At 37.7% G+C, this 25440-nt stretch overlaps 2 protein-coding genes across 13 annotated transcripts in view; both read right to left on the reverse strand.

The window, feature by feature from the left end:
* cacnb4b (calcium channel, voltage-dependent, beta 4b subunit) overlaps window positions 1-3840 on the reverse strand; it is a 31978-nt gene extending 28138 nt beyond the window's left edge. The window contains exons 1-2 of one of the 3 annotated variants that reach the window (XM_046856811.1): window positions 3524-3840; window positions 709-792 (exon numbers count right to left, since the gene is read on the reverse strand). In XM_046856811.1, coding sequence (XP_046712767.1) covers window positions 709-792; window positions 3524-3640 — 201 coding nt within the window. In that variant the 5' untranslated portion in view covers window positions 3641-3840. The remainder of the gene's footprint in view (window positions 1-708; window positions 793-3523) is intronic. The other 2 variants (XM_046856831.1, XM_046856822.1) reach the window with 2 other exon arrangements.
* Window positions 3841-9613: 5773 nt separating this feature from the next.
* The window catches only part of inpp4ab (inositol polyphosphate-4-phosphatase type I Ab), a 62696-nt gene continuing 46869 nt past the window's right edge, over window positions 9614-25440 (reverse strand). For 7 of the 10 annotated variants that reach the window (XM_046857095.1, XM_046857086.1, XM_046857128.1 and 4 more), the window contains 6 exons: window positions 24022-24145; window positions 22761-23028; window positions 22509-22606; window positions 22240-22352; window positions 21046-21200; window positions 16090-17680 (listed from right to left, as the gene is read on the reverse strand). In XM_046857095.1, the coding sequence (XP_046713051.1) occupies window positions 17500-17680; window positions 21046-21200; window positions 22240-22352; window positions 22509-22606; window positions 22761-23028; window positions 24022-24145 (939 nt within the window). In that variant the 3' untranslated portion in view covers window positions 16090-17499. Of the gene's footprint in view, window positions 12464-16089; window positions 17681-21045; window positions 21201-22239; window positions 22353-22508; window positions 22607-22760; window positions 23029-24021; window positions 24146-25440 lie in introns of those variants that run through there. The other 3 variants (XM_046857147.1, XM_046857112.1, XM_046857138.1) reach the window with 1 other exon arrangement.

Consider the following 25440-nt stretch of genomic DNA (forward strand, 5'->3'; position numbering starts at 1 on the left):
CTGCTCGAAGCTGTTGCCTTAACCAATCAGATTTTAAGTTTGGTGACATCACCGTTTCTGTGCCATCTAGCAGGCATCCACTCACATTGCCATTTTTTATGTCTTTTGATTGGATGATCAGACAGCATACTAGTCATCACACTAGTAATTTTGGCAAACTGCACAAGCTCAAATATACTCATGTGGATAAAATAGCTGTTTTATTTATTCCACAATGTCTGCCAGAGGAGTAAAAAGTTGGTCACAGATATAATTACAAAGACATTTACAAGATGGATTTTTTAGGAAGAGTTGGACATCTTGAGGAAATGTCAGCAAAAACAGTTGATTAGCTTTTTTTATGAACCATTTCTGCTTTCGTTTTTTTGTCAAATTTGCTGAAAAATCCTGAAAACTGAGTTAATAAAAAAAACCATGGTCATTTTATGAATATTGATGCTGATATATACAGCACAGCCGAGGCTGCAGTGAAAGGAGACTTGTTGATTTGTGTTTTTCTTGTTTTAGTAATGCCATTCATTCTCGCTGCATGAGATACCTGTCTTTGATACAGCGCTCTAATATACCGTTTTTGTATAATAATAATGGTTTCTATAGCCGTAGTTTCATAATGATGGTATTAAGAGGTGGTCTGATTAAGGTTTCAGAGTTTCAGAAAACGTTTGCTTTTATTTATTTATTCCTGATGAAGTAACGAGATGTGCTCACCTGTCGGAGGATGAAACTGGTGGAGGTGGTGCTGCCATCGGAGCGTTTAAGGCGACTCCGTCTTGAGTATGTTCCTCTGTTTACCTGGGAGGGCAGCAAAGAACAGAATGATTTAACAAAGGGAACTTTAAATCTACATTTAGAAAGGATGAACTCATGAGATTTATAAGAGGGAATTATTAAAAAATGTGTCCAGGAAAGCGACATAAAGTAAAATTGCGCTCATTTTGCACATGTATAGATGACTTTTATATCATTATTGGGAGTTCCAATACAAATAGCAATATGGCAAAAAAAAAAAAATTATTATTTCCACTGAACATTTGAGGTTGGGTAATGTTTGCAATGCAGAAATGATATGTCAGTCAGTAAATCTATTAAATTCAGAATGCAACATACACAATCTGCCTTTACATTAAATCTCCCTGACTAATATAGTGCATGTCCAGATTGCATCAACAAAACAGCTCTGACCCTCTGAGGCATTGACTCCGCATTGCCTCTGAAGGTGTGCTGTGGTATTTAGCACCAAAAAATGAGCAGCAAATGCTTTAAATCCTGAAAGTTGCATAATGCGGCCTCCATGGATGAGGTTTGTTTGTCCAGTTCATCCCACAGATGCTCGGTCAGATTGCGGGCTGTGGAATTGGATGGCTGGAACTCTGGAACTTTATTCATATTTTATATATCAAACCATTACATTATTCTCCTGAAAAGAATCAGAGAATGCCATGAAGAGGTGTGATTTTGGTCTGCGACAAAAATTAGGTACATGGTACGTGCTAAATGGACATCCATGTAGATGGCAGGACCCAAGTTTTTCAAGCAAAAGATTGCCCACAGCATCAAACTGCCTCCACTGGCACTTGCTTTATTCACAGAGTACACCCATATGCCATCTTTTTCCCAGGTAAGTCTATCTGATGTTAAAAAAATGATTACCAAATCACCTTTTTTCGTCCAATCATAGTCCAATTCTGATGCCTATTGTGTTGTAGGCACTTTCCCTAGTGGACAGGGATGAACTCTCATTGGAACCCTGTTCCTGTTGCTGGTGTACTGGTTGTCCTTCCATGGACTACATGATCAGCCCCTTATGTAGATGGTCTGATAGAGTCATCAACCATCCCAAATTGGCCCTTGTAAAAATGTGCTCATATCCGACGCTTACCCACTTTACCTGCTTTCATCACAAAATATATCCAACCCCTTGACAGGTGCCACTGTAATGAGATTTATAAATGTTATTCACTTCTAAATCAGGGGTTTAACTGTTATAGCTGTACATACAAAAGACTTTATTTTTAACTGATCAGAAGTACAGATAAACATGTTCTTCTCATGGCAAAATGAGATGTTGCACCAGTGACCGAACCACACCATACTTGCTCTTTGCCATTTTTTTTCTGCTTTCCCTTTCTTTCTTTTTTACATCACATCATCTGCAGCCTCTGTACTTCACGCTCTGATTTACATTCTTTGACTTTTATCCGGAGCAACTTACAAGTGGGACTAAATAGAATCCAAGCTTAGAGCTGAACAGGGCCAAGAGCCCAGCAGTAGCAGTGTGTGAGTTCGGGGATTTAGAGATTGAACTCACAGTCTTCCAGTCAGCACTTCACAGCCTTGGGGTGGTGGGGGGATTTCCATTGTGTCAAATGTATTCTATTTTAGTGTTGTATTAATGTACATATTGGGTAATGTGGATGCAGGTTATAAATGTATGTACCACCTACATTGTGGCTTTCTCTTATATGGGAAAGGGGTAGCTTGGTGGTTAAGGTTTTGGACTTCTGATCAGAAGGGTGTGAGTTTAAATCCCAAATCCCACCACTTGAGCAAGTCATTACATCCACTGCTCAGTTGTATAAATGAGATCATTGTAATTCGCTCTGGATAAAATGCAAATGTAAATAGGCACAGAGAGTCTCTGTGCTTTAACTGATATGTACTTTGTTTCTGGCAATCGAAAAAACATGAACAAAACCTATCTGCAAAAATGAAGCAGGCATTTTCGACCTACACAATAATAATAAAAAAAAAAAGGCAAGGAAACTCTTTACCTCACATGATACGTGATCTGATAAAACCATATCATTTGGTATGAACACTTAACACATTCCCCCGTTATTAAATTTATACCACAAAATCCCTCCCAATGTCTGACCGCCCTCCCTCGCTTCACCTCCTCAAGCAACGAGGCCATGAATAGCATCCTCTGTGGGCTAGGTTAATTAGTAAGTCCTCATCTGATCCATTTTCACAAGTCTTCAGGGAGTGTGAGCCGAGACGGTAGCTATCATTCTTCCAAGAGTTTTGTTAAACAGGGCCAAGGCAAAGTGGGTCATTGTACTCGTTTCACTAACATCACCAAATATAATGAACCTCATGTGGTCAGTAATCGTGTGCAGTCTCGGTCTGGTTCAAGTGGAAGATGAACAGGGCAATGTTGAAGATGAAGAAACATCTACAGTTTTAAATGAATGATCCAGAAACATTTGAGTCTCCAGGTGGCTGCAAATGTTAATTCCACACTGAACAACTAAATAGAAAATAAAACGCCTAAACAACTAAATAAAAAATAAAACGCCTAAAAAACAAAATTATTGAGAAAAGGCTTATTTTGTGCTGTTTTAAGTGAAAATGAGTATAGTAAATTAACTCTGCTGTGCACAACCTAAGAATATTGATATTACATCCAAATTAATAACTTTATCATTAAAATGGGAAATAAGATAAAAAGCAAATCCAGATTAAAACCATAAGCAGACTGCATGAAATCAAAAAACTATAGCATAAGTGAAATGGACTCAACTGCACTTTTGAGCTTGAGAACAGGAGGCGCGTGCAGTGCGCTCGCGGGCTTCACCTGGAATATGGGCGCCTGGATGCCCTCGCCGATCTTGTTGCGGATGTAGATATGCCGTGACATTTCCGCCAGCACATCAGTCCACACCGGCGGCTGCGCTGCCGCTGCGCCCCACGGCAGGTTGGGTGGGTTTCTGGCGGTCTGCTCCAGTTTCGCCCGGTTTGCGCTTCCGCTTTCCCAAAAAACCAACCGATGTTACTGCTGCTGCCTCGCGCACCGCCGCTTAACACTGCTGAGTGACAGACAGGTCTGTGTGCGCGGTGCGCGTGACGGTGTGCTCGACGCACGCGCCTTCGCCGAGTCTGGGTTCAGTACGTCATAAAAAAGTAAACTGGCACCGTGATTGAGAGTTTAGCCTTCCTTTCTTTCTTTCATCCTTCCTTCCATCCTTCCTTCCTTCCATCCACCCTTCCATCCACCCTTCCTTCCTTCTCTCCTTCCTTCCTTCATTTTATCCATCCTTCCTTCCTTCCTTCCTTCCTTTCTTTCTTTCTTTCTTTCTTTCTTTCTTTCTTCATTCATGCACATTCTTTCTTTCTTTCTTTCTTTCTTTCTTTCTTTCTTTCTTTCTTTCTTTCTTTCTTTCTTTATTCATGCACATTTTCTTTCTTTCTTTCTTTATTCCTTTATTCCTTCATTCATAAACAATTCTTTCTTTTTATTTCTTTCTTTCTCTATTCCTTCATTCATAAACATTTCTTTCTTTCTTTCTTTCTTGCTTGCTTTCTTTCTTTCTTTCTTTCTTCATTCATGCACATTCTTTCTTTCTTTTTATTTCTTTATTCCTTTATTCCTTTATTCATAAACAATTCTTTCTTTTTATTTATTTATTTCTCTATTCCTTCATTCATAAACATTTCTTTCTTTCTTTCTTTCTTTCTTTCTTTCTTTCTTTCTTTCTTTCTTTCTTTCTTTCTAAATTCCATCCATTACTATATTATCTCCTTTTCCCTACTTAATGTGATAAACACAATTTCTTGTTGTTTTCGTTTTCTTTCTTGGTGGACACACAGATACTTTGTGATCTCAGGAAGAACTACATACCCATAAAATATATAACTTTGCAGTGTGAACCTGTTGAGCTTCTTTATTCCAGCAGAGGTCGCCACTTAATCTTTGATGACTATATAACATTGGGTGAAATAAATAGCAAAATTGCTTTACTTATTAATCACATTATTTTACATACAGGATGCTTCCACATATTTACACACCCTGTACAAAGCTTTGAAAAACATTTTATGATAAATATATTAATTCTGTTTACCAATTAACATATATATATATATATATAGTCCTATATTTACAAATATAGTCATTTGCAGATCCTTACTTTCTATATACATTTCTTTTCCCATAATTCTTGTAAAACTTTGTCTTTCTGCCAATGGGATGTAGTTTTCGAAGGGTACTTTTTAGATCTTTTCTCTATTCTCATTTTCTTTTTAAGAATGTACCAAATAGTTTATCTGATAACACCTAATGTTTTTCTGTCTCTCTGAAAGGCTTGTATTGATTTTTTACTTTAAATTTGCAGGATGTATCAATGTCTTTATCGTTCTGTTAAGAAACTGTGCAAGGTGTACAGACATGAACTGGTCCTAACTTTGAACAATCTATGACAGCAACAGTGTGTGTGTGTGTGTGTGTGTGTGTGTGTGTGTGTGTGTGTGTGTGTGTGTGTGTGTGTGTGTGTGTGTGTGTGTGTGTGTGTTCAAAGGCAGTTAACATTCTGATTCTGTGGAAAATGTGTATATATACAACAGTATCAAGTATTTCCTTACACCAGTGTCTGAGAACAAAACACACACACTGTCAAAATGGCCTTATGAAGTGTGCTGATTATTTTTTGCTTTTCGTGTGTACTGCTTTGCACATACACTGAATATTAACCAATCAAGAACGGAAAATCCGGTCTCACTGGTTGCCCTTGCCAACTCACAGTACAGCAATGCAATAATCTTTAAACGCCGATGAGCAAACTTGCATAATAAACCAGCAAGAAGTCGGTGAAGACGTTTTCTCGGGAACATGGAAGGGCAAACAACTCTTAATATCCTTCTTATAGTGGATGAAGTTTCAAATGCAACACAATGCAGACCTCTGCTGGTGCTCACAGTTACAGACATGGATAATGGGCCTGCCTCAGAACTAGCAAATCCTCACATACTGTAACTTATAAATATAATACAGAAGAAAGCTTTATGAAGCGCATTGGCTTTTTAATCCTGTATTAAGCATTTGCTTTAAATATTAAGGCTGCAAACCATTTAAAGTCATTTATGCAGAATGTTGGCCCACTGAATATGAGCAATATAGTAGTGTGTACATATAAAGTCAGCTTTAAGATTAGTCAGGACGCTGTAGGGTTTTTTATGTGAATATCGTGACTGCATATCGTGACTGTATGGTGAGTATGGTGAAAAGGAATGTGAAAGTGGAGGCGTGAGAGTCCCTGCTGGGCAAACAATCCGTACTTCTCCACATTTACATTGGTACACAAACGTACAGGACTGAAGCTTTATTTTTATTTTTTATACTAAAACACCTTGTACAACTGCCACCCTAAAAATTATGACATTTTAACCTAGTAGATTATGTAAATGTTAAAAATGACCTGATTATGACACTTTAGGAAAGGCCAAAATCTGGTATTAGTAATGACAATTCTGTACGTAAAACATTTTCTGATTCTTGAACACCTATGGGCTTTTCGTAACACCTGCCAGAGGATCTAAAAATGAAGCAGGCTGTAAAATGTTATCAAAACCCTTCCTGTAAACCAATTCTCTGCTGACAGAACTACCATCAGGGCTGCTGTTATTAAAAAAAACTGAATAACCACCAAAAGTGAACTACCACTAGGGCTGCAACAACTAAACGATAAAATCGATAATATTCGATTGTCAATGAATGCCATTATCGAATTATTTGTGCTGCTCAAGTTACGTGTTAGCGTGACGACAAGATAACAGTCGCCTGAAAATGGTGGCGAGTACAGGGTCAACAAGCAGCAGGAAAAGAAAACACACTCGGGTGCCGGATGAAGGTGAAACATCAGCACGCTTAGCAAAAATTGAAAAATGAAGTGCTATAGCGTAAACTGTTTGTTTGCTAACTGGATCTGTTCTGTCGTGACTCACGAGCGTCATGTTGTGCAATCAGTTCGCTCGCGACATAGTGACGGATTCAATTAAAACGGTGCGAACAAACACTAAATCTGAAAGCAGCAAATAAAAGCAGCAGAAAAACGATTGGTTTTCAGCGAATGTTTATGCATTTATACACCAATTTATGCATTTATGCTGCGTTTCTCAGTTCCATTCTCTTTTTATAGCATTCGTCTTCTACAACAGTAATTCACTGCGGCTTTACTACATTCAAATGCTTGTTTTTAAGGTTTAAAATGTTAATTTATGCATATAACAATTAAATGTTATACAAAATGTAATTAATTATATTCTCAATATGTATATCTTGACAAGTAAACAAAATGTCAATTATAAAACAATAAAATTTTGATTTTCACAAAAGCATACTCAAATGCTTTTTTTCCTTTCTTTCTTTTTTTTTTAAACAGAAAGAAACAACCCAGCATGAGTGAATTAGTTCGAAGGAGAAATCCCCCATGCGCTCCTCAACAAGCAGCTACTATAAGCTTGAAAATGTCAAGATAAAAGATAGTTAAACTCAATGTCTTGCTTTTGCATTTTTAAAGTCCATTTTTTTTTGCATTTTTTTAATTTTTAGATCCAAATAATAATCAATTCAATCATTCAATCAGATGACCAATCAGAAACAAGAAGTCGTTTTTTAAATGTCTGCTCATGTAGTTCATCAAGTCCGGAAAACCTTTAGCTATAAATGTACTCAGATTTAACCAATTTTTCTTAGATACTTATCGTGGTTTCGAAAAGGAAAAAAAGCTTTAAGGAGGTTAACGTGACAGTTCTTGAAGCATTCAAGCATCAAGACATTTCTGAAGCTATAGCAACAAGCAGAAATGTAAACAGCAAAAAATATCCAGTGTTTCATATTGGAGTGCTAACTGAAACTTCTCTACCCTTGACTTTTTATTCATCACCTCACCTTAGCATCCACAGCTCCTTTGTTCGGTTTCAGACCAGATGTTTTAGCATCACCCAATCCATTATTTCCATGAAACTGTGCTGCATTTAGCACCTGATCAAAAGAAACATCTCTTAACCACATAAAACACTACAGTGAGGCATAAACAGCAAAACAGAGGTCTGAGGTTATTGTTACCAAATTGTTTTGTATTATACTGTTATTCCAGAACATGTTTTGATGAGTGACACAAAACATGGTCTACAAGGGGACTTAGCTAGCTTGGGATGCATTATTAAGTATAACTTCATGTTAAAACACATCAAATTTGTTTGATATAATAATGATGATTATGATTCATTTAGCTCACAGTGCTGTGGGGGTGATTTTTAGCAGCAGTGACTGGGAGACTAGTCAGGGCTGATGAAAAGCCTGGAAAGCTGAATGGAGCAAATTACCAAGATATTCTTAATAAAAACCTCTTCCACCGCTTCAGGACCTCAGACTGGGCCCGAAGACTCACCTTCCAACATGACCATGACCCTAATCACACAGACAAGGCAACACAGGAGTGGCTTAGGAACAACTGTGTGGAGGTACAAAAGTGGGTGTGCCAGAGCCCTGACTTAAACCCTATTAAATATCTCTGAGATACCTGAAAATTGATGTCCAAGGTCCCATCCAACCTGATGAGCTTGAGAGGATTTGTATAGAAGAGTGGCAGAATATCTCCCAATTCCTGAAACAACCCTCTTTTAGTAATAAAGCTGACTGAAACATAGAAATCTGTTATACTTACACACCCACTTGAAAGATGCTTGCGGCAGGATTTCCATAGCAATCACTTCTCCACAGGAACAGATCCAATCACATTTTTTTTACAAGAATCACATAATTACATTGCAGAGACCCTGTATAATCAATATTATAATAATAATATGAATAGGTTAAGAATAAATGAACTGAATAAATAAAGAGAATAAGGGAACCTTGTACAGTGCAAGATAACATCTTTATTATTTAATGTGACAAGTTTGGTGTTTATGACATTAATGTATTACTTCCCTCACAAGTTTCAAATTTGTATGCACATCCCGTACAAAACCTAAACATCCAAGGAAAATCTGAAAAATGATGGATTTGTTTGATGATACATTTTCTTAATGATTGAAGAAGGATTTATTATGGGGATGGGCCAAAATCTCAAAATGACCCACTTCCTATTTCGCAATTCACACATTTGATCCACCTTCCAGCAGTGCAACATTAGCAGCAGTTTAAAAAGATAAGGTTCAAATTACTTGGAGGAAGCACGTGTTAGTATGCACCCTAATGGGCTGAATGATGTTAGATATGGGAGACCTTACTGGTGGAAGTGAATTGGTGAAAACCATAACAAAATGTATACATTTTCAATGATGATAACAAGGAGATCGATAGGGGAAGACATCGAAGTTACAATATGAAGTCTATACATATTCTGTGCTTGGCTTTCTAATTAGTCATCATTATTTTAAATACACTATATGAACCAAAGTCTGTGGGCACATGACCCTAAGATTTGTGAGGGCTTTTTAAACATCCCATTGTACATTTAGTCCCCAAAACCTCCACTCTCTTGGGAAGATGTTCCACTAGATTTAGGATGTCGATTTATCCCAAAGTGATGAAAATGCTCAGTAGGGATGATTTCAGCATTTTAATGGAGCTCGCTTTGTGTGCAGGGACATTGTCATGCTAGAAAAGGTTTCTGAAGGACAAATTTAATGCTATCTCAATTTAAGACATATACAATATACATATACAATTGTGTGTCTCCAACTTTTGTGGTTAAAGTTTGGGGGAAGAAAACATTTGCTCATATTGTGTATGTCAGAGATTCGAAGACAGAACACGTTGTAAATCGGATCACAGTCGCATATCCACAGTTTTTCTTTTCAGCACACAAACAAAAAGCAAAAAAATGAGTCTGATGATTCTCTTTTTAATAGCATCATATATTGATGACAGCTTATTGTACAGCTCATTATAGATATCATACATTTAAGTAAATCAGCGTAATAAAAGATACAAGAAGTAAAACAAGAATAAATACAAATCAAGTTCAAACATCTGGGAAACAATTTTTTATTACACATTAGGGTTTTATAAACTATAGTCAAAACCATTATTGTGTCAAATTAAGACAAATACATCAACAGGCAATGATACAAAAAGTATAAATAAAAAAATATGTGTCAAGTAAAATGAAGAAAATAAGGAATGCGGCAATGCTGAACTTGCATTTCACAGTCAGGCTGACGGCTGCCAGCTGAGGTTGATACGGTAACGTGGTACCAGACAAAAAGACTTGCGCTCTTTATAAAGGCTTTTGCAGATGTGAATGAGACACTTTATGATATGATATCTGAATACACTGCATGGATTATGGATATAGTTGCAGCAGCGCTACATATAATGACTATGATATTTTCAAAATATGATGAAATGAATGCATTTCTGAGGTCTGGAGACAAGGATCATTCTTGCAAGTTAATTTCTTACTTCTTAAAACAACATAATGCACCTCATAAATATGAATGATTTCAAATGAGCACACTTCCTAAACCTAGCTATAAATAAAAGACATTTATTGTATGCATAAGACAAATGTATTATATGTGTGGATGTAATGATCAGTGATTACACAGAAGAGGCCACTGAATCTCCCTGACTCAATGAATTCAAATTAAACTTTTTGTGTCTTTATTATATATATATATATTATAAATTATGAACCCATATACATTTTAACCTGGTACTTAAAGATTGTATGGGGTGTATTTTATAAAAACCTTGGGTATTAGGGGTCCTTAAGGTCCAATTATGTACTTTATGCTATTTTTTTTATATAGTTGAAATCACTTCTGGGCAAAATTATTGTCCAAAATGGCAAAATCTGAATCTTTTAACACCCCTAATAATAAATCATTTTTTATGAAATGAGCAAGAATAGAAGAAATCGATAAAGTTGCTTAGTATGATCGCTTCTTCTTTGAAGTCTTGCAGCTAAACATAAAAAGAGGTCAGTATTGTGGTATTCAATGTTGGCTGCATTTAACAGTTGAATGTTTTTGTGAACGCAGTGTTGAATTTGACTTCATTTCAATCATTATCATAATTCAACCTTTTAGACACACATAACGAATGTCCATGTTTTTAGCGATTTCACCCGAACACGTCACTGCAGTCAAAGTAAGAAATGGTGGCACAGGAGGGTTTTTCAATCTTGCTCTTTTTCTGTCTAGTTGTTTTTCATTCAAATTCTTATGCCCAGGAACTTGAATTAAAGTAAAAAACAGCACTGGAGTATGCATGTGTTTGTTTGCACATTTAGCAATGGCCAAGTTTAGCAAAACAGGAAGTAGAAAGTGTGTGTTTGATTTAGATTTTGAGAAAGCGCACTACAAGTAAGTAAAGGTCTATTCAATGTGACTAATTGTAACACAGCTTGTAACGGAGTTCAGTCCATTATCAAGAACTTTATTCAAACAAAGTTACTGAGGTACGAATTGAAGTAAATCGTGTGTGAATAGATATGAACTTTTAAACAGTGTATATAGATTTCATAACGAGCTAATATTTGTTTGTAATAGAAATGTATAACACGTGGAGGTCTGGGAAAGCCCATCAGATAGTGATGTGACAAAATTATAGCCCACAATTATAAAAAACAAAACAAAAAAACCCTTCTTTTAAAATCTTATAACATGCTGTGTTACCTTTGGTTTAAGAAAACGAATACTTTAAATCAAAACTATGTGGTTTCTGCCTGCAGAGATCATGAGAGCTAGATAAAGAGCAAGTTTAATGAACATGACTGCCTTAGGTTGTTTTCATTGCTAAAAAGCTTTCCCCACACTGAGAATGGCAAGATGTCTGGTTACAAACCAAAATAAGGTATAGATTTAGCAGCTCGTCAGTCACTTCACTATGAATTCTCCAATAGTAGTTTTTCATGAGCGGGTGTTGATGCGAACCAAACTCAAATTTTGCTTTATGGGAAGAAATCAGAAAAGATATCACGTGTGTTCTGCGGTCCTCACTCCCGGCTTTCGGGGCCTCAAGTTACTCCATATTTAAAGTTACACGTGACTTTTTCAAGATGCTGGACTATATATTTTCAGCACCTCGCACTGAGAATGAAGCGTCTCTGTTAGGAAAGAAGCTTTAGCCAATCTAAAAGACACTGTCGTGATGGCAGAGAACAATCTTTTCTTCTTTTTTTTTTTATAGTTGACAAATCAGGAAAGATTGTAGTTGTCCAAACTTTAAATACTTACAAAAAAGTCACTATGTGAAGGGTTTTCCCAGGCTCCCAAATACATGCACAAATTTCTTTCTGGGTCGCTAAAGCTCTAAATTTTGTACGAAGTACTTAATATTATTCATATTTACATATGGAAAGACACTACACGGCTAACCACTGATTTTGGCAATGCTATAATCCAAAAAAAGGTGGGATCTGAACCATGTGCCTCGCTATGAGTGATGCCCACAAACCATCAGTGTGACATCTAAATTGACTACAGCATACTTTACATATCAGCTACACAGTGATTTGTCTATGATGTACTCATCCACTGCGGATTAATCGCGCTCATTCTGTTTGTTTTTTGTTTTTGGCACAAGCCCGGGATTGGTGTTCATGTCTCCACTTTTCCAAATGTCCCCTCAGGAGGGCGGTAATGCTTAGGGAAAGCCTTGAGCTGGAGAGAGTTGAACGCGTACTTGCGGCATCCCACGTTCTTCACTGTGTTTTCACGCCGGCAACCCTCACTGGTGGGGGGTGGGGTGGGGGTGGGAGGGTAATGAAAGCAAATGGAATTAAAACACGACAAAAACAACAAAAAAAAAAGCACAAACACAAAAAAGAACTAAACCAATTCAGGGCCATGTTTAGAGATTGTGAGCAAAGGAAACCCATGATCAATCAAGGAAGCACAGATGTATGACAACATTTAGAAGAAAGGAAATCAAAATGATGGCAGGGACTAAAAAAGAGCTGACAGGATGGGACAAGAAAGAAAAAAAGCAGGAAGCACATGCAGACTGAGCTAATGCTCTTTGATGCGGATCAATAGCAAAAAGCCAAGATTTAAGTCAAACGGTCCATCATTTATTTTCTACCTTTAGGAAAAAAATTGTCTAAACATTGTCCAACTGCATATAAAACATAGCCTAAGCATAGCCTGTGAATCTATTAAAAAGAATTAGGACCAGCTTTAGAAAGTTGGTTCATTTAGAAAAATCAGTCACATAACAAAACACCAAATAAAAGCCTGAACAGTCCTACTGATTCTAATACAACCCTACTATCCTCACTGTGAGTGCAGAGATAATACAGAAGGTCATTAGATTCTATCACACATCTCATACTGTAGTGGCATTGCTCACCAATGTCCTTGAAGTTCTAAACATGTCTAGAGGTAGTTTAGCATATTTTATTTCTTAGCAAATTACTTAAATAATATACAAATCTATATATGAATGTAAACATTCTCTAAGCAAGGAAGCTCAAGCTAAATGCAAGCAGGACCCAAGAGTCTATTACACACTCGATCCTCTGACATTCTCACCAGTGACAAATCTTTAGTATTTTGTAGCTGTGTAATGACCGACCTTGTTGTTGATTATAGGTGTGTGCTGCCCATTAAGACTGTGATACTCTCTGAAGCAGGCTATCTGTCCCAGCTACATACAATCAATCAATCTCTGACAGGATATGATGAATTCAATGAGTTCACATCATGACAGGAAACAAACTGCATGTAAGGGTTAAAGTTAAAAGTGGAAAAACTGCTCCTGTTGTTGATGGATGCATACGATGCTCGGGTGCAGTCAGCATTCTGAACTAACTAGTTAAGCATAAATACAAAAAAAAGCCCTAATAAAACAAAAAAAAGATTATTTAATGTTACATGCTTTTCTTTATTGCCAGATTAGCAAAGCTAGCTGTCTGTACTAGCTCAGTACTGAGAACTGTATCATCTACCAGTGGTGTAAAGTAAAGGTAGTCCTCTACTTACGATGGAGATACGTTATGACAACACTATCGAAGATGGTGCTATGACTGTGACAGCCTTTCCTGCTTCATGCTTGATTTATAATTTTAATTTTTTGCTCCATACTGATGGCTTTCCTCTTCTTTATTTCACTACCAGAAGGAGACATACTTGGGCACTTTTAAGTTATGCTTTTATCACTAAAATTGCTGTTTGAAACTGTTTGAAACAGAAAAGAATACACTGAGATCTAAAACTGAGAGACTGGCATCCCACATGGTGAGAGGGACGCTCATCCCAGCTGCGCATCCGACGTATTGTACATCGTACGCTGCTGCCTGTTGCGTGAAATTTTTTATATTTGTAAAATTTTGTCGTAACGCTGTCGTTAGATCGGAAAAAAATCGCAAGTCTAACCGTCGTAATTAGGGGACCATCTGTTTTTGAGCAAACATACTTCGTTACTTTCTACTTTTACTGGGTTTTAAATATATGAGCAACTTTTACCCACTATTCAACTTCATTTATGATTCGAAATTGGTACTTTTTTACTCCACTATATTTTATTTGACAGTCACCGATTACATTTTGCACCTCTGTTGAAGTTGTCAATAAGGCTAAACAATCCCCTACCCGCATCTGCTGCTTGTGAGCAGATATTTAGCATTGCTGGCCTCATTTTCAATCCAAAAAGAGATACAATAAATTCCCCCAGAAATTTGAGAAACAGCTTTTGTTTGAAGTTGAATAAAAATATTGCCCCTCTCTGAGACTGAGAGGGGCATCAAATGACAAAAGTTTTACTTTATCTAAAATGATTTACTTAAATTTCATTTGTCAATTGTTCACAATAATGTTTTACTACTTTGTGACATGATACTTTAATTTTATTTGTTTATTGAAGGTACATTTTTGAAAGATTGTTTTATTACTTGCAGTGTTGAGGTATATAATTTGAAATGTATTTTTTATTTGAATTTTTTTTTTTAACCAACTCCTCTTTGGCTTTTCACTAACGTATGTCTTGGTGTTGAGAACTAGTGCATCTTTGAGCCTACGTTCGATATGAATAACTAATGTAAAAATCAGATACTCAGACTTTTATTCCAGTCATATTGGAATTGGTAACTTGTAATGGAGTAAGGTTTGCAATAATGTAGCTATACTTTTACTCAAATATGATTTTTATCTACACTTTTCACCTCTGTTTGCTATGTCGTACCGTCTTTATGCACATTTTTTTTTCGTCAGGATATTATGGAAAGAAACATTATTATTCCTAGAGTTATGAGTGGGGACTCATAAGATCTGTCCCAAATCCAGGGCTAAAATGTCGCTTTAATGCATCACACATTTGCCATGGAATTTTATCGGCTATTTATCATAGACTTGGGAATAATCTCAGTTAAAATGTTACGTCGTTGCTGAAATCGTCATGCATGTACAAAGAAAATGATCGTTTTTGTCACTTTGTGCAAGAGTAATCATCCCCTGAGCAAAACACAAATTCATTATTCATTCTGAAGCATGGAAATTTACAACAATACGCACACAAAAACTTGTCTTCAAACCAGGAAACCGAGGCAGTGTAAATTCATGCTAACAGACACAGCTCTGCAAAGTCATGCATCACATAAAGAAAAGATTTCTTTAAAAAATCTCAAATCAAAAACTATTCAATGACTTAAAACCTCGATGTCCTGCAGCCTAGGACGTCTTATCTCACCTAAAGCTAATCCTAAGTATCCAGAACCCATCTAACCTAAGAAACATCAATTTATATACCTTTATTCCTTTATATATCGTTCCATATAACAAACTCTTCTAAAGATTAATCAGACCTACTGACTCGGATTCTCTCGCTGAGCGTATAAATAGCCGCTATGAGAAATACGGCAAGCATATTTTTAAACATGGGCTTTTAACGGTGCAATCGGATTCCCGAATGGGGAATTTGATTTCAGAGCAGTCGATTTTATTTCTTGGGTCAGATGAAAAAGTAGCCTTTTTTTTTTTTGTATTATGAAGAAACACTGACCTGACACTGATGTCTAGGAACACATCAATACTGCTATCAAGTTTTAGTCCAATAACATTCTCTGGCTCAAGACCCAGGGCTATTGAGCATCATGTATTTCATGAAAAAATAGAGGGTGCTCTATGTCTTATCTCGACCGCCCATGAAAACAGAGTGCATAAAAAATCCCAGCATGCACCACCCTTTAGCATTTAAAATAAACAAAATATAACGCCCCTGATTGCCCAATACCAAGTCGGTTACTCGTTTCAATATTATTATGGACGAATCATATACTCTTTCTGTCTTGCGGAAAGAAAAAAAGCAGTATTGATGCATCCCGATTTGTGTAGCGTGCAAAAAATACAGGTCGAAACCAGATCTCAGATACACGAAGGAGAGAGAGTCACATTTATTGGCATGTCTAAACAAATACTCATGATATACAGGGCTACAGGAAGCTCACATGTTAACCTTCTGTGCTTGTGAAGGTTGTGAATTCAAATTGCAGGAGGGAAAAAAAAAAGCCAGGAAGCCCCTTTAAACTGGCCCTTATCCCTCCTAGGGTAAAAATGGCTGCTAAATAAATAAATATGATTATAGCAAAAATAGATTTTTGTAAGGTAATCAAGCTGGGGAAACCCAGGAAGAGCTCTGAAGCTTTAGGACCTGAATATTATTCTTATTATGGCACAAAGAAAGCAACATAATTAGTTCAATATTTGGCACTAGTATTAACATTCTGCTTCTGATTCCTGCATAATTTGCCTTAACATCTAAAGCAACAGGTTTAATTTCATCTAAAACAGGACCCAGAAATGTACAGACGGATTCAGACGAAACCCGTGAAACCAACTGAAACTGAGCTCTAATGAACACATGGGCATATTGCACAAATTAGTGGCTAATAACAATAAAAAAATGAATTGTCTTAAAAAATACGGCGCTCTATTTACTGCATAATTAATACTTTACTTTTACCCCTGCGCTAACGTACAACGAGATTTACCTGGCGCGAAACGTCTTTGTAAAAAGTGCACTGGCTTTGTGTAGATAGTCGATTAAGCTGTGGCCAAGCCGTTAGCTTTTGCATTTTCGATAAAAACACATGGAAGACGTAAAAATTCAACCACAAAGTTACTGAGGAAAAAAATTCACTTGGTTAAGAAAGCCGTTCTCTATTGTCTATAGTCTTTATAACCAGCATATCTGGAGCAGGTGCAAGAAAAAGAACAAAGAAATTATTCTGTGATTATCTTATACATATACATATACATATATATGTTACAAATCTTGGGGTTCATTCCCCGTTTTTTTTTTTTTTTTTTTGTGACGTGAGGAAGTAAGGCAGAAACGCATTGCTTAGGATAGATAGACCTTTACATACACACGGGATGTGCAGCCACTGAATACAGGGGTAGAGGGGTGTGTGGGGGTGTGGGGGTAATCCCGCCTTCTGAACACAATCAGCCAATCAGAGAAAAGGAACAAAAGGCAAAGTTTGCAAAAGCAAAAAGAAAGATAAGCAAATGTTAAAAGGTAAAATAACCAAGCAACTAAATTAATAAATCAATGCATAAAATAAATAAATTAATATACTGTAGTATAGAAGAGAGGAAACATGAAAAGAGAGTGAGTAAAGCAAGCAAAAGAAAAAGATATCAAAGAAGAAAAATAAAAATCCTCAGCATCAAAACAAAATGACAGATTAAAGGGAGGAGAGAGAAGAAAGAAAAAAGGAAGCAAGAAGATCGAACGAGAGAAAAAAAGACGAGCTGGGAGAGTTTTGTGGCTCAGCTGCAACGGAGTTTGGCCAGCAGGTAGGCGACGCTGAGGAAGAGCCAGACGACGAGCAGGTTGGGGCTGAGAGCGAGGAGAGGCAAAGAGTACAGCAGATTGGGCTCTAGCCTTAACTCCCGCACGGGCAACACGCCGCTCAGGTTCTTCTGTGTCACGCTCTCACGGGTGCCAACGCTGCAGTCAAGGGGTAGGTGATTGAGAGGTCGAGCGGTACAGTGAAGGGGCCATGTTTACGGACACAGGAGGGTTTTGAACGAAATAACCGTAGCGAGACCGACAGTGATGAAGATGAAAGACGAAAACCAGATATAGAATCAAAATAACAAATAAAAATAAAGATTGTAAGGTATACAGGAATAAAATATATGATTGTACAAGAAAAGAAAAAAGAATAAAGGGATATCAGAAACAAAAGTAAAACCAACCGAAAAACAGACGATGCACAAAAAACAGGATGGAGAGAGAAAGAAAGCAAGGAAGAGTAAATTAAGAACAATTTTTTGCTTCACCAGTGTGTACACTCAGAAATAAAAATACCAATCTGTACTTTGCATTGTTGCTGAGGTCGTACCAAATTCTGTGCAGCTTAAAAACCATTTATAGTATATAAAACAGAGCATTAACTGCACTAATATTATATATATATATATATGTGTGTGTGTCTTGTTGTAGTGACAACTGTCATGTGGCACTACAACAACACACTCAATCTTGTTCATTACACCTGCAATGGGGCACTTTAAAGAGCACTAAAGCTGATTAATGCACCATCAAAAAACAAAACAAAACAAAACAAAAAAACATTAAAGTACAAAATGTGTCCCCTTGATAGTACCACACAAGCAACAAAGAACAAGAAAAGGACAAATTAGTGGTACTTTTATTTCTAAGAGTATACAAAGAAAGGCCCAATTACCAGTAAACATTTCCTGTAGGTTTTTCAAACAGCTTCGGGCTTTGCAAGCTGGAGCATGCAACAGTTCCTTATCGCTAATGCAGCCATACAACACAGGCAACATCCCTCTTTTCATCCACTGCAGTGCCACAAGTATGTAACATGACCGAATAACCAAAGTGCAGCTACAGAGCCACCCAGGCATTGAGAGCTATGGAGGAGTAGAGGGAATGTGTGGCGAGTGTGTTTTCCCATGCACTGGAGCAAAACACACTCGCACACAATGATGAACTTTGTGCAAAGCCTTTTTTTTTTTTTTACGCAAGACTCATCACCAGGTGAGCCCACACGAGTTATATAAAAAAAACAACCATCCCGTTTCTTGTCTGCTTCGTCTGAAAAATCCATGACCGTTTGAAAATCATGCTGATCTTTGCTACACTTCAGAGAGGAGCCAAGAAGGGGATAAAAGTGAAGGGCAGAGATGAAGATTTGTGATGAAGCCATTCCACCTATACATGCTGAATTAAATGCTAGCTGTCCTTTCCGAACGTCTGTTCTTTACCCTTCTGACATGATATCATTTTGTTTACTGGCTCAGCTTTCGCTTTTGATCTGTTCAGCAAGCAAAGAGCATGAGGGTGGATCAATAAGAGTGAGAGGAAGGGGGGAGAGATGGCTGATGGAGATTATGCTTGGACCATAAAAAGGCAACAACAACAAAAGCAGCAGCAGCAGCAAAATTCAGAAGCAGGGATGTACAGGCATGATGGCACTTTGGGGAAATTATTATGATATTTTTGAGCAAAGTTTACAAATTAAACTAACAGAGAAATACAGCAGGGTCTAAAAGTCTGAACCATCTTTACACACACACACACACACACACACACACACACACACACACACACACACACACATGCACACGCACACACTCTAATAGTTCAAGGGAAGGGAAAATTCAGTGCTATCGCATCAAAAAACATCCTACACAATTGTGATCCTCCATCTTTGTGGTAACAGTTGGAAGAACCACACTTGTACGGAAAAGTCAGATGTTCCAATATTTTTGTCCATATAGTGTAGTTTATAAAACTTGGTCTTTCTACACTCCCAGTTTTTTTACACTTAAATCAGGGATGAATAGATCTATTAGCTATTCCAACAAGCTAACTGAAAGCTCTGCTTTGCTGATTTCTTATATTTCTTATATATTACTAATATGTAATATATAATGCAGTGGCGGGCCGTCAGGGCCAGCAAGGCCTTCTCTGCTGGCCTTAACACAATCAGACACAATGACCTACATTTACAACAAAATTCAAATATTTGTTTCATGAAATTATATTAATTTATTCCCAACAGTTTATTCTCTTCATTTCGTAGTGTTTCTCTTGGCTGCACTGCTTCCAGTGCGTGTATGAGGATGTTAGATTTTTTGTCCAATCAGATTTCAGCCTCTATGTGCTGCCATGTCAATATACTCTGCCCAGGGCCTTAATAGTTTGTACTGCTGGCCTTTTTACCCTAGTCTCCTTAATAAATAGCTCTGTTTCTTTAACCAATCAGATTTCAGCTAGCTGGCCCAGAAGAGCATCAGCATTTTTCCGTCCACTGATTGGTTGGTCAAAGAGAAACCGTTACAGCCAAGTTCGACTGGCAAAACATGTCTGTAGCGTGCTGCACACATGACCACATCTGAGTTAGACTTTTTTATGCCTACAGAGTAGGAGAAATTTATTTGGTTTTGGACATACATAAAAATTAATTTCCAAGAAAAGCCAACCCCAAAGCTAGCTATCTTGACTTGCCCGGGAAAGGGTTTGTTCGCCACTTTCAGACAAGTGAATACGAGCAGTACCACTGGATTACAGTCTCTGAGGAGCAGTGCAAATTACGAGTCTGCATCTCTGGTGAGTAGTTTGTATTTTATTAAAAATGTCATGTTTTTGTCATGTTATTTGACAAATATTGATTAAGAACTGCTCCAGATGATGTAGGTGCACAGTTGCAGTGGTAGTGTAGAGGTTTGGAGTCTCTACTGGGTTTCTTGCTTTAGTAAAATGGTGATCACCCTCCAAATGCGAAACGCCTCGCTCTCTGTAATGCCATGTGTTGCTATATCGCGTTTTTGCAGAGTATTGATGGTTTCTATAATTGCGACGTGATGGTGGTGGTATTAAGAGGTGGATTAAGTTGGGTAAGTCCCCACTGAAGGCCCAGGTACCAAATACATGGCCCACCACTGATATAATGTAATATAATAATGAAGAGCAGATAATAAACTACTTAAATGCTTTAATACAGACTAAGAAATGTCAGCAAGTATGAATTTACATTAAGAGGAAGACTATGTAGTCATCTTTATCCACTTATAAGATTGAACACATGAGATTGTGTTCTTTGATGGGATCTGGTGATATTGCATTACTTCAGACTGGTTAGTGTCTTTCTTTTCTCTCTGTACATGCTGCTGTGCAATTGTGCCAGGATAGTTACAGGAATGGTACCTGTATATTACAAATTAATTGAACGGGTGATAGTAGTGGACTCAGACATTTTGACCCTCCTGTATATTGAAACACTCATGTGAGTGGCATTAAAACCTTAATTTTTTTTGACAGGCAGTTTTGTGGCGTCCTACCTCCGCATGCAGTCGAGGGCCTGAGTGAAGACCTGTGGTGCCATGCCATGTTCATGCTGGAGAATCAGACACTGCTCCAGCGTCACAGACATGGCTGTGCGGTCCTTCGCGCTCTTACAGCTTGTAAAACGGACGCCGTTTAGCCGTCTGCAAATCTGAACCCGGAACGGAAAGAAAAACTTACTCCAGATACAATCCAGTGTAATATAGCTAAGTTATATACAATCTGGTGTGTGCTTGGTTGAGCGTTATGGAGTTTCTTGTTGCCAATTGATATATCATCAAATATCAAACCCAGCGTTTGCTTTTACAGCAAAGATATACAAAATTGATGATCGATGGACAAAGCTTTGTGGACACCTGACCACACAATTCTATGTGCATTTTAATTTTAGTCCTCATTTGCTGTTATAATAACCTCCACTTGATTTGGTGTCAGGGGTGTTAGTAATGTCAGGTACTGATGTAGAGCTAGGAGACCTGGGGTGCAGACAGCGTTCCAATTCATCCCAAAAAATGTCATGCCAATAGAGTTTGTGATCAAAACCAAATAGAAGGTCACTCAATATTTACTCCAGACCATGTAAAGCATATCTTAATGGAGTTGGCTTCATGTCCAAGGACACCGTCATGCTGGAACAGGTTTGGTTCTCCTAAATCAAGTGGAGGGAGAACATTCTATACAATTATGTGCCTCCAAGAACCATATATGGCTTGAAAAGACAGATGTCCCTAAAGCTTTGTCAATATACTGTACATTTAGTTATCCCCAGTAATGTAACTACCAAAAATGAAAAGCCGTTGAAAAAATAAAAAGTATAAGAGCTAGAACAAATATATACTGTTTACTTTTCTAATAAAACAAACAACTTGTTCATTATAACAAACATACAGTATTGCAAGTGCATGCAGCAATATATAAAAAAATATATTTTTCATCATTTTTTTCCAATGAATATTACATTATACAGTCGTACAGTAGAATCCAATGGCTGAGTTTAGACACAGGCTCAGTCATTGTACTGAACGCCTGAAGCAGTTTGCTTTGCTCAAATGCCCAAAAGGGAAAAGATGAGCAGTTCTGGGACTGCAAAGAGCTCCTTATTTAAAAATGTGACAAATGTGTAGTAATTCCCAACAACAATACAAGTGGGAGATATTAAAAACAAATAGACAAACAGCAGCGTAATGTACCTCTGCGGCCTGCCAAAGGATGTCAACATTCTTGTTTTTCCTGGCATGGACATTCTGACCAAGGAAGCGCAATAGTTCGGGAAGACACGTCTGACTTCGGGAACGAGGGAGGCCTGGGAGGAAGAAAGACAGGAGAGAAAAGGAGATGAGAAGACAGAAGAGAAGAGAAAAGAAGAAAAAAAGGTCTCATTGGAGCGTATACAAATTAACTTCTTATTGCTCTTAAAAATGTAGCGGGATGAGGAGATAAAGAATGTGTGGTGACTTACAGTCATCTGGTAACACCTCCTTGAACTGCTCATAGTAAGAATTCAGACGCCCCAGGCTCTCAGAATTAACAATCTCCTGCAAGGACGTGTCCCCAAACCTGAACACACAACAAAGAATCCTTGTAAAAAAAATTGTACAGACACATCTAAAAAGTTTAGCTATTAGAAATAAGATTGTTGATGCAAGTATAAAGATAAAGATATGGGTAAAGCTACGAAAAAAATACAATAGCACAGTCTTATAAAACTCACTTCTCAGCTAGCGTTTGCTGCTCGTTGATGCCGACGTTAAAGTGAACGGGCTGCACGCGCAGCAGCATGCCGTTCTGAATCTCCCGTGGAAGAGCATCGAACATGGTTCCCGGGAGTGGAATTCGCACGTTAAAGCCGTCGCGGTTCCCTGTGATAACGGGCAGCATGTCCGGAGAGGCTGTTGACATGGCCTGTGTCACCTTAAACGTTACGTTCCTTAAGTCCATGATGCCCACACTCATGTCCTCCAGCATGGCTAGTTCCTCTCCTACAAAGCACCTACATATTACTAGCATATTCACTGAGCAGTGGATAAATATGTTGACGGGCCCAACATTGGTTTTCAGTGGCAACACAGCGATGTAAAATCATTAGTTGTTACATTGTTGATATACCAATGTATTTTATGAAATGTTCCGCCATTTTACAAATTCATTTGTTTTTGGTACAATCGAAAATGTTTAAGTACAAATTGTATGTTTGAGGATGTTTTGCGTCATGAGCTTTCTTTTGGGGGCCACAAAAGGATTCACCCTACACAAGGGGGCCTCCTGCTGAAAAAAGTTTGAGAACCAATGGCCTAGAGTATTATGTATAATGGAATGGCCTGCCCAGACAATGGACCTAAATACTATTGAAATTCTCTAGGATGAACTAGATCGCAAGATCAGAAGGTCACAAGGTGTCATATATGCAGCATCAAACAAAAGTGAGTATAACCCACACATTTCAGCAACCAGTAGTAGTTTAGTAGATCTTCTCAAAGGACAACACATTAGAAACATATAGAAATTAAACTTGGATCTATACTATAGTTGTCAATGTGCAGCTTGTATAGCAGTATAGATTTACTGTCCTCTAAAATAAAATAATTCAACATGCAGCCATTATTGTCAAACTAGCTGGCAAGTGATAACAGCTGTCCGTCATACTCTAAAATATATCCAAGTTTCACTTCTAGTCCCTTGAGAAGATACAGTATACTGAAATATAATGTGAGGGGTGTAGACACTATGCAGATAGATAGATAGATAGATAGATAGATAGATAGATAGATAGATAGATAGATAGATAGATAGATAGATAGATAGATAGATAGATAGATAGATAGATAGATAGATGGATGGATGGATGGATGGATGGATGGATGGATGGATGGATGGATGGATGGATGGATGGATGGATGGATGGATGGATGGATGGATGGATGGATGGATGGATGGATGGATGGATGGATGGATGGATGGCTCTTTGTGTTTACCATAGGTACTCAGCAGACTTTCAAACTGAGCGAGCAGTCCTATGGTGTATAGCTGTCTCAGGAAGCCGTCGTCACGTAGACAGTTTCTCAGTTTTATTATAAAGCCACAAATAAGAGCAGTAAGCTAGAGAAAGAAAGCGCAAACAAAGAAGTGTGTATTACATCACCGAGCTCACAGGCTGTGCCAATTTATTTTACACCAATTTAGCCATATAAACCCAGAGGTTCACAACTTTAGTGACTAAGTCTAAATGTGCAAACGCTTACCAGCTCCTAATTTTTAAACCCAGGCCTGCACTTCTGTCAGCAAGCATCGACATATCAAACTAGATAGTTATGTACTGTGTTGTACTGTCCAGTCTACTGCATTTTCTAGCTAACAAAATCTTTTTTTTGTTTTTGTTATAAGTTCCTGGTAATATACAATCGCAAATGTGTCATAAAATTGTATTACAATTAATTACATGTAGCTCTGACCTCGGGAATGGCATGATGCACCTTTGTTTTTAATGTGCTTTTAAACTAAAAACTATATCAAATTAATAGAAAACTAGCAGATACTCACAGCATTTGAATGCTTTCATTTCTCCCAGTGCATACATATACTGTATTTAATAGCTCTAAAAGCGTGTCCTAATGCAAACAAATAGGACATGATATAATTTGTAATGAAGACTGGAAGGAATTTGGGATGAAGTCCTATGATAGTCCTATTGTTAGTTTTGCAGGCATTATATGAGAATATATGCCCTGTATTGTGTAGATTAATGTGGCTGTCACAGTTACTGCGTATTAAATCAATAAAAAAAAAAAAAAAAAACTGTATTATCCTTGAGCCAGCCAATTAGCTTTCAGTGGAACTGCCTGATTAAGCAGCAGCGCCTGTGCATCATGACCTGCCTCAGTGTAATAGAACTTCTGTGGTATCGAGGATAATCTATGGAATAAATATCAATTGACATTAGCTTGCCAGCTCTTTTAAATGGGTTGCTCTGGGTACTCTGCTGTATACTCAAAGCTTGGAGTACTTCAGAGGGTAATTCTTAGAGTCTTCTGTCCAAACCTACCAAGATGGGTGATGTCATAGAGTAAAGCATTTGGCTCTTTCAGTCACTTAGTCCATTTAGCTAGTTTAACACTATGAATCTCTCTCTCTCTCTCTGTCTGTCTGTCTGTCTGTCTGTCTGTCTGTCAACACACACTACATCTCCTGATAGGCTGCAGCTCTTGCTAGACACTAGTTCATCAGACTTTTTTGTGCACAAGGTCTGGGCGATGACCCCATGAGGACGCTTGAGGCACCTGAGCTAGCATATGACCTAGGCATGCAAATTTCCCATCTGTTCCAGTTTATATACACTATATTCTAGTGTTCAGAATATATCATGAGAATATGACAATCCAACCTGAAGCTCTGCA

This window comes from Silurus meridionalis, chromosome 1 (assembly GCF_014805685.1).
Source record: "Silurus meridionalis isolate SWU-2019-XX chromosome 1, ASM1480568v1, whole genome shotgun sequence".
Classification (NCBI taxonomy): Eukaryota; Metazoa; Chordata; class Actinopteri; order Siluriformes; family Siluridae; genus Silurus; species Silurus meridionalis.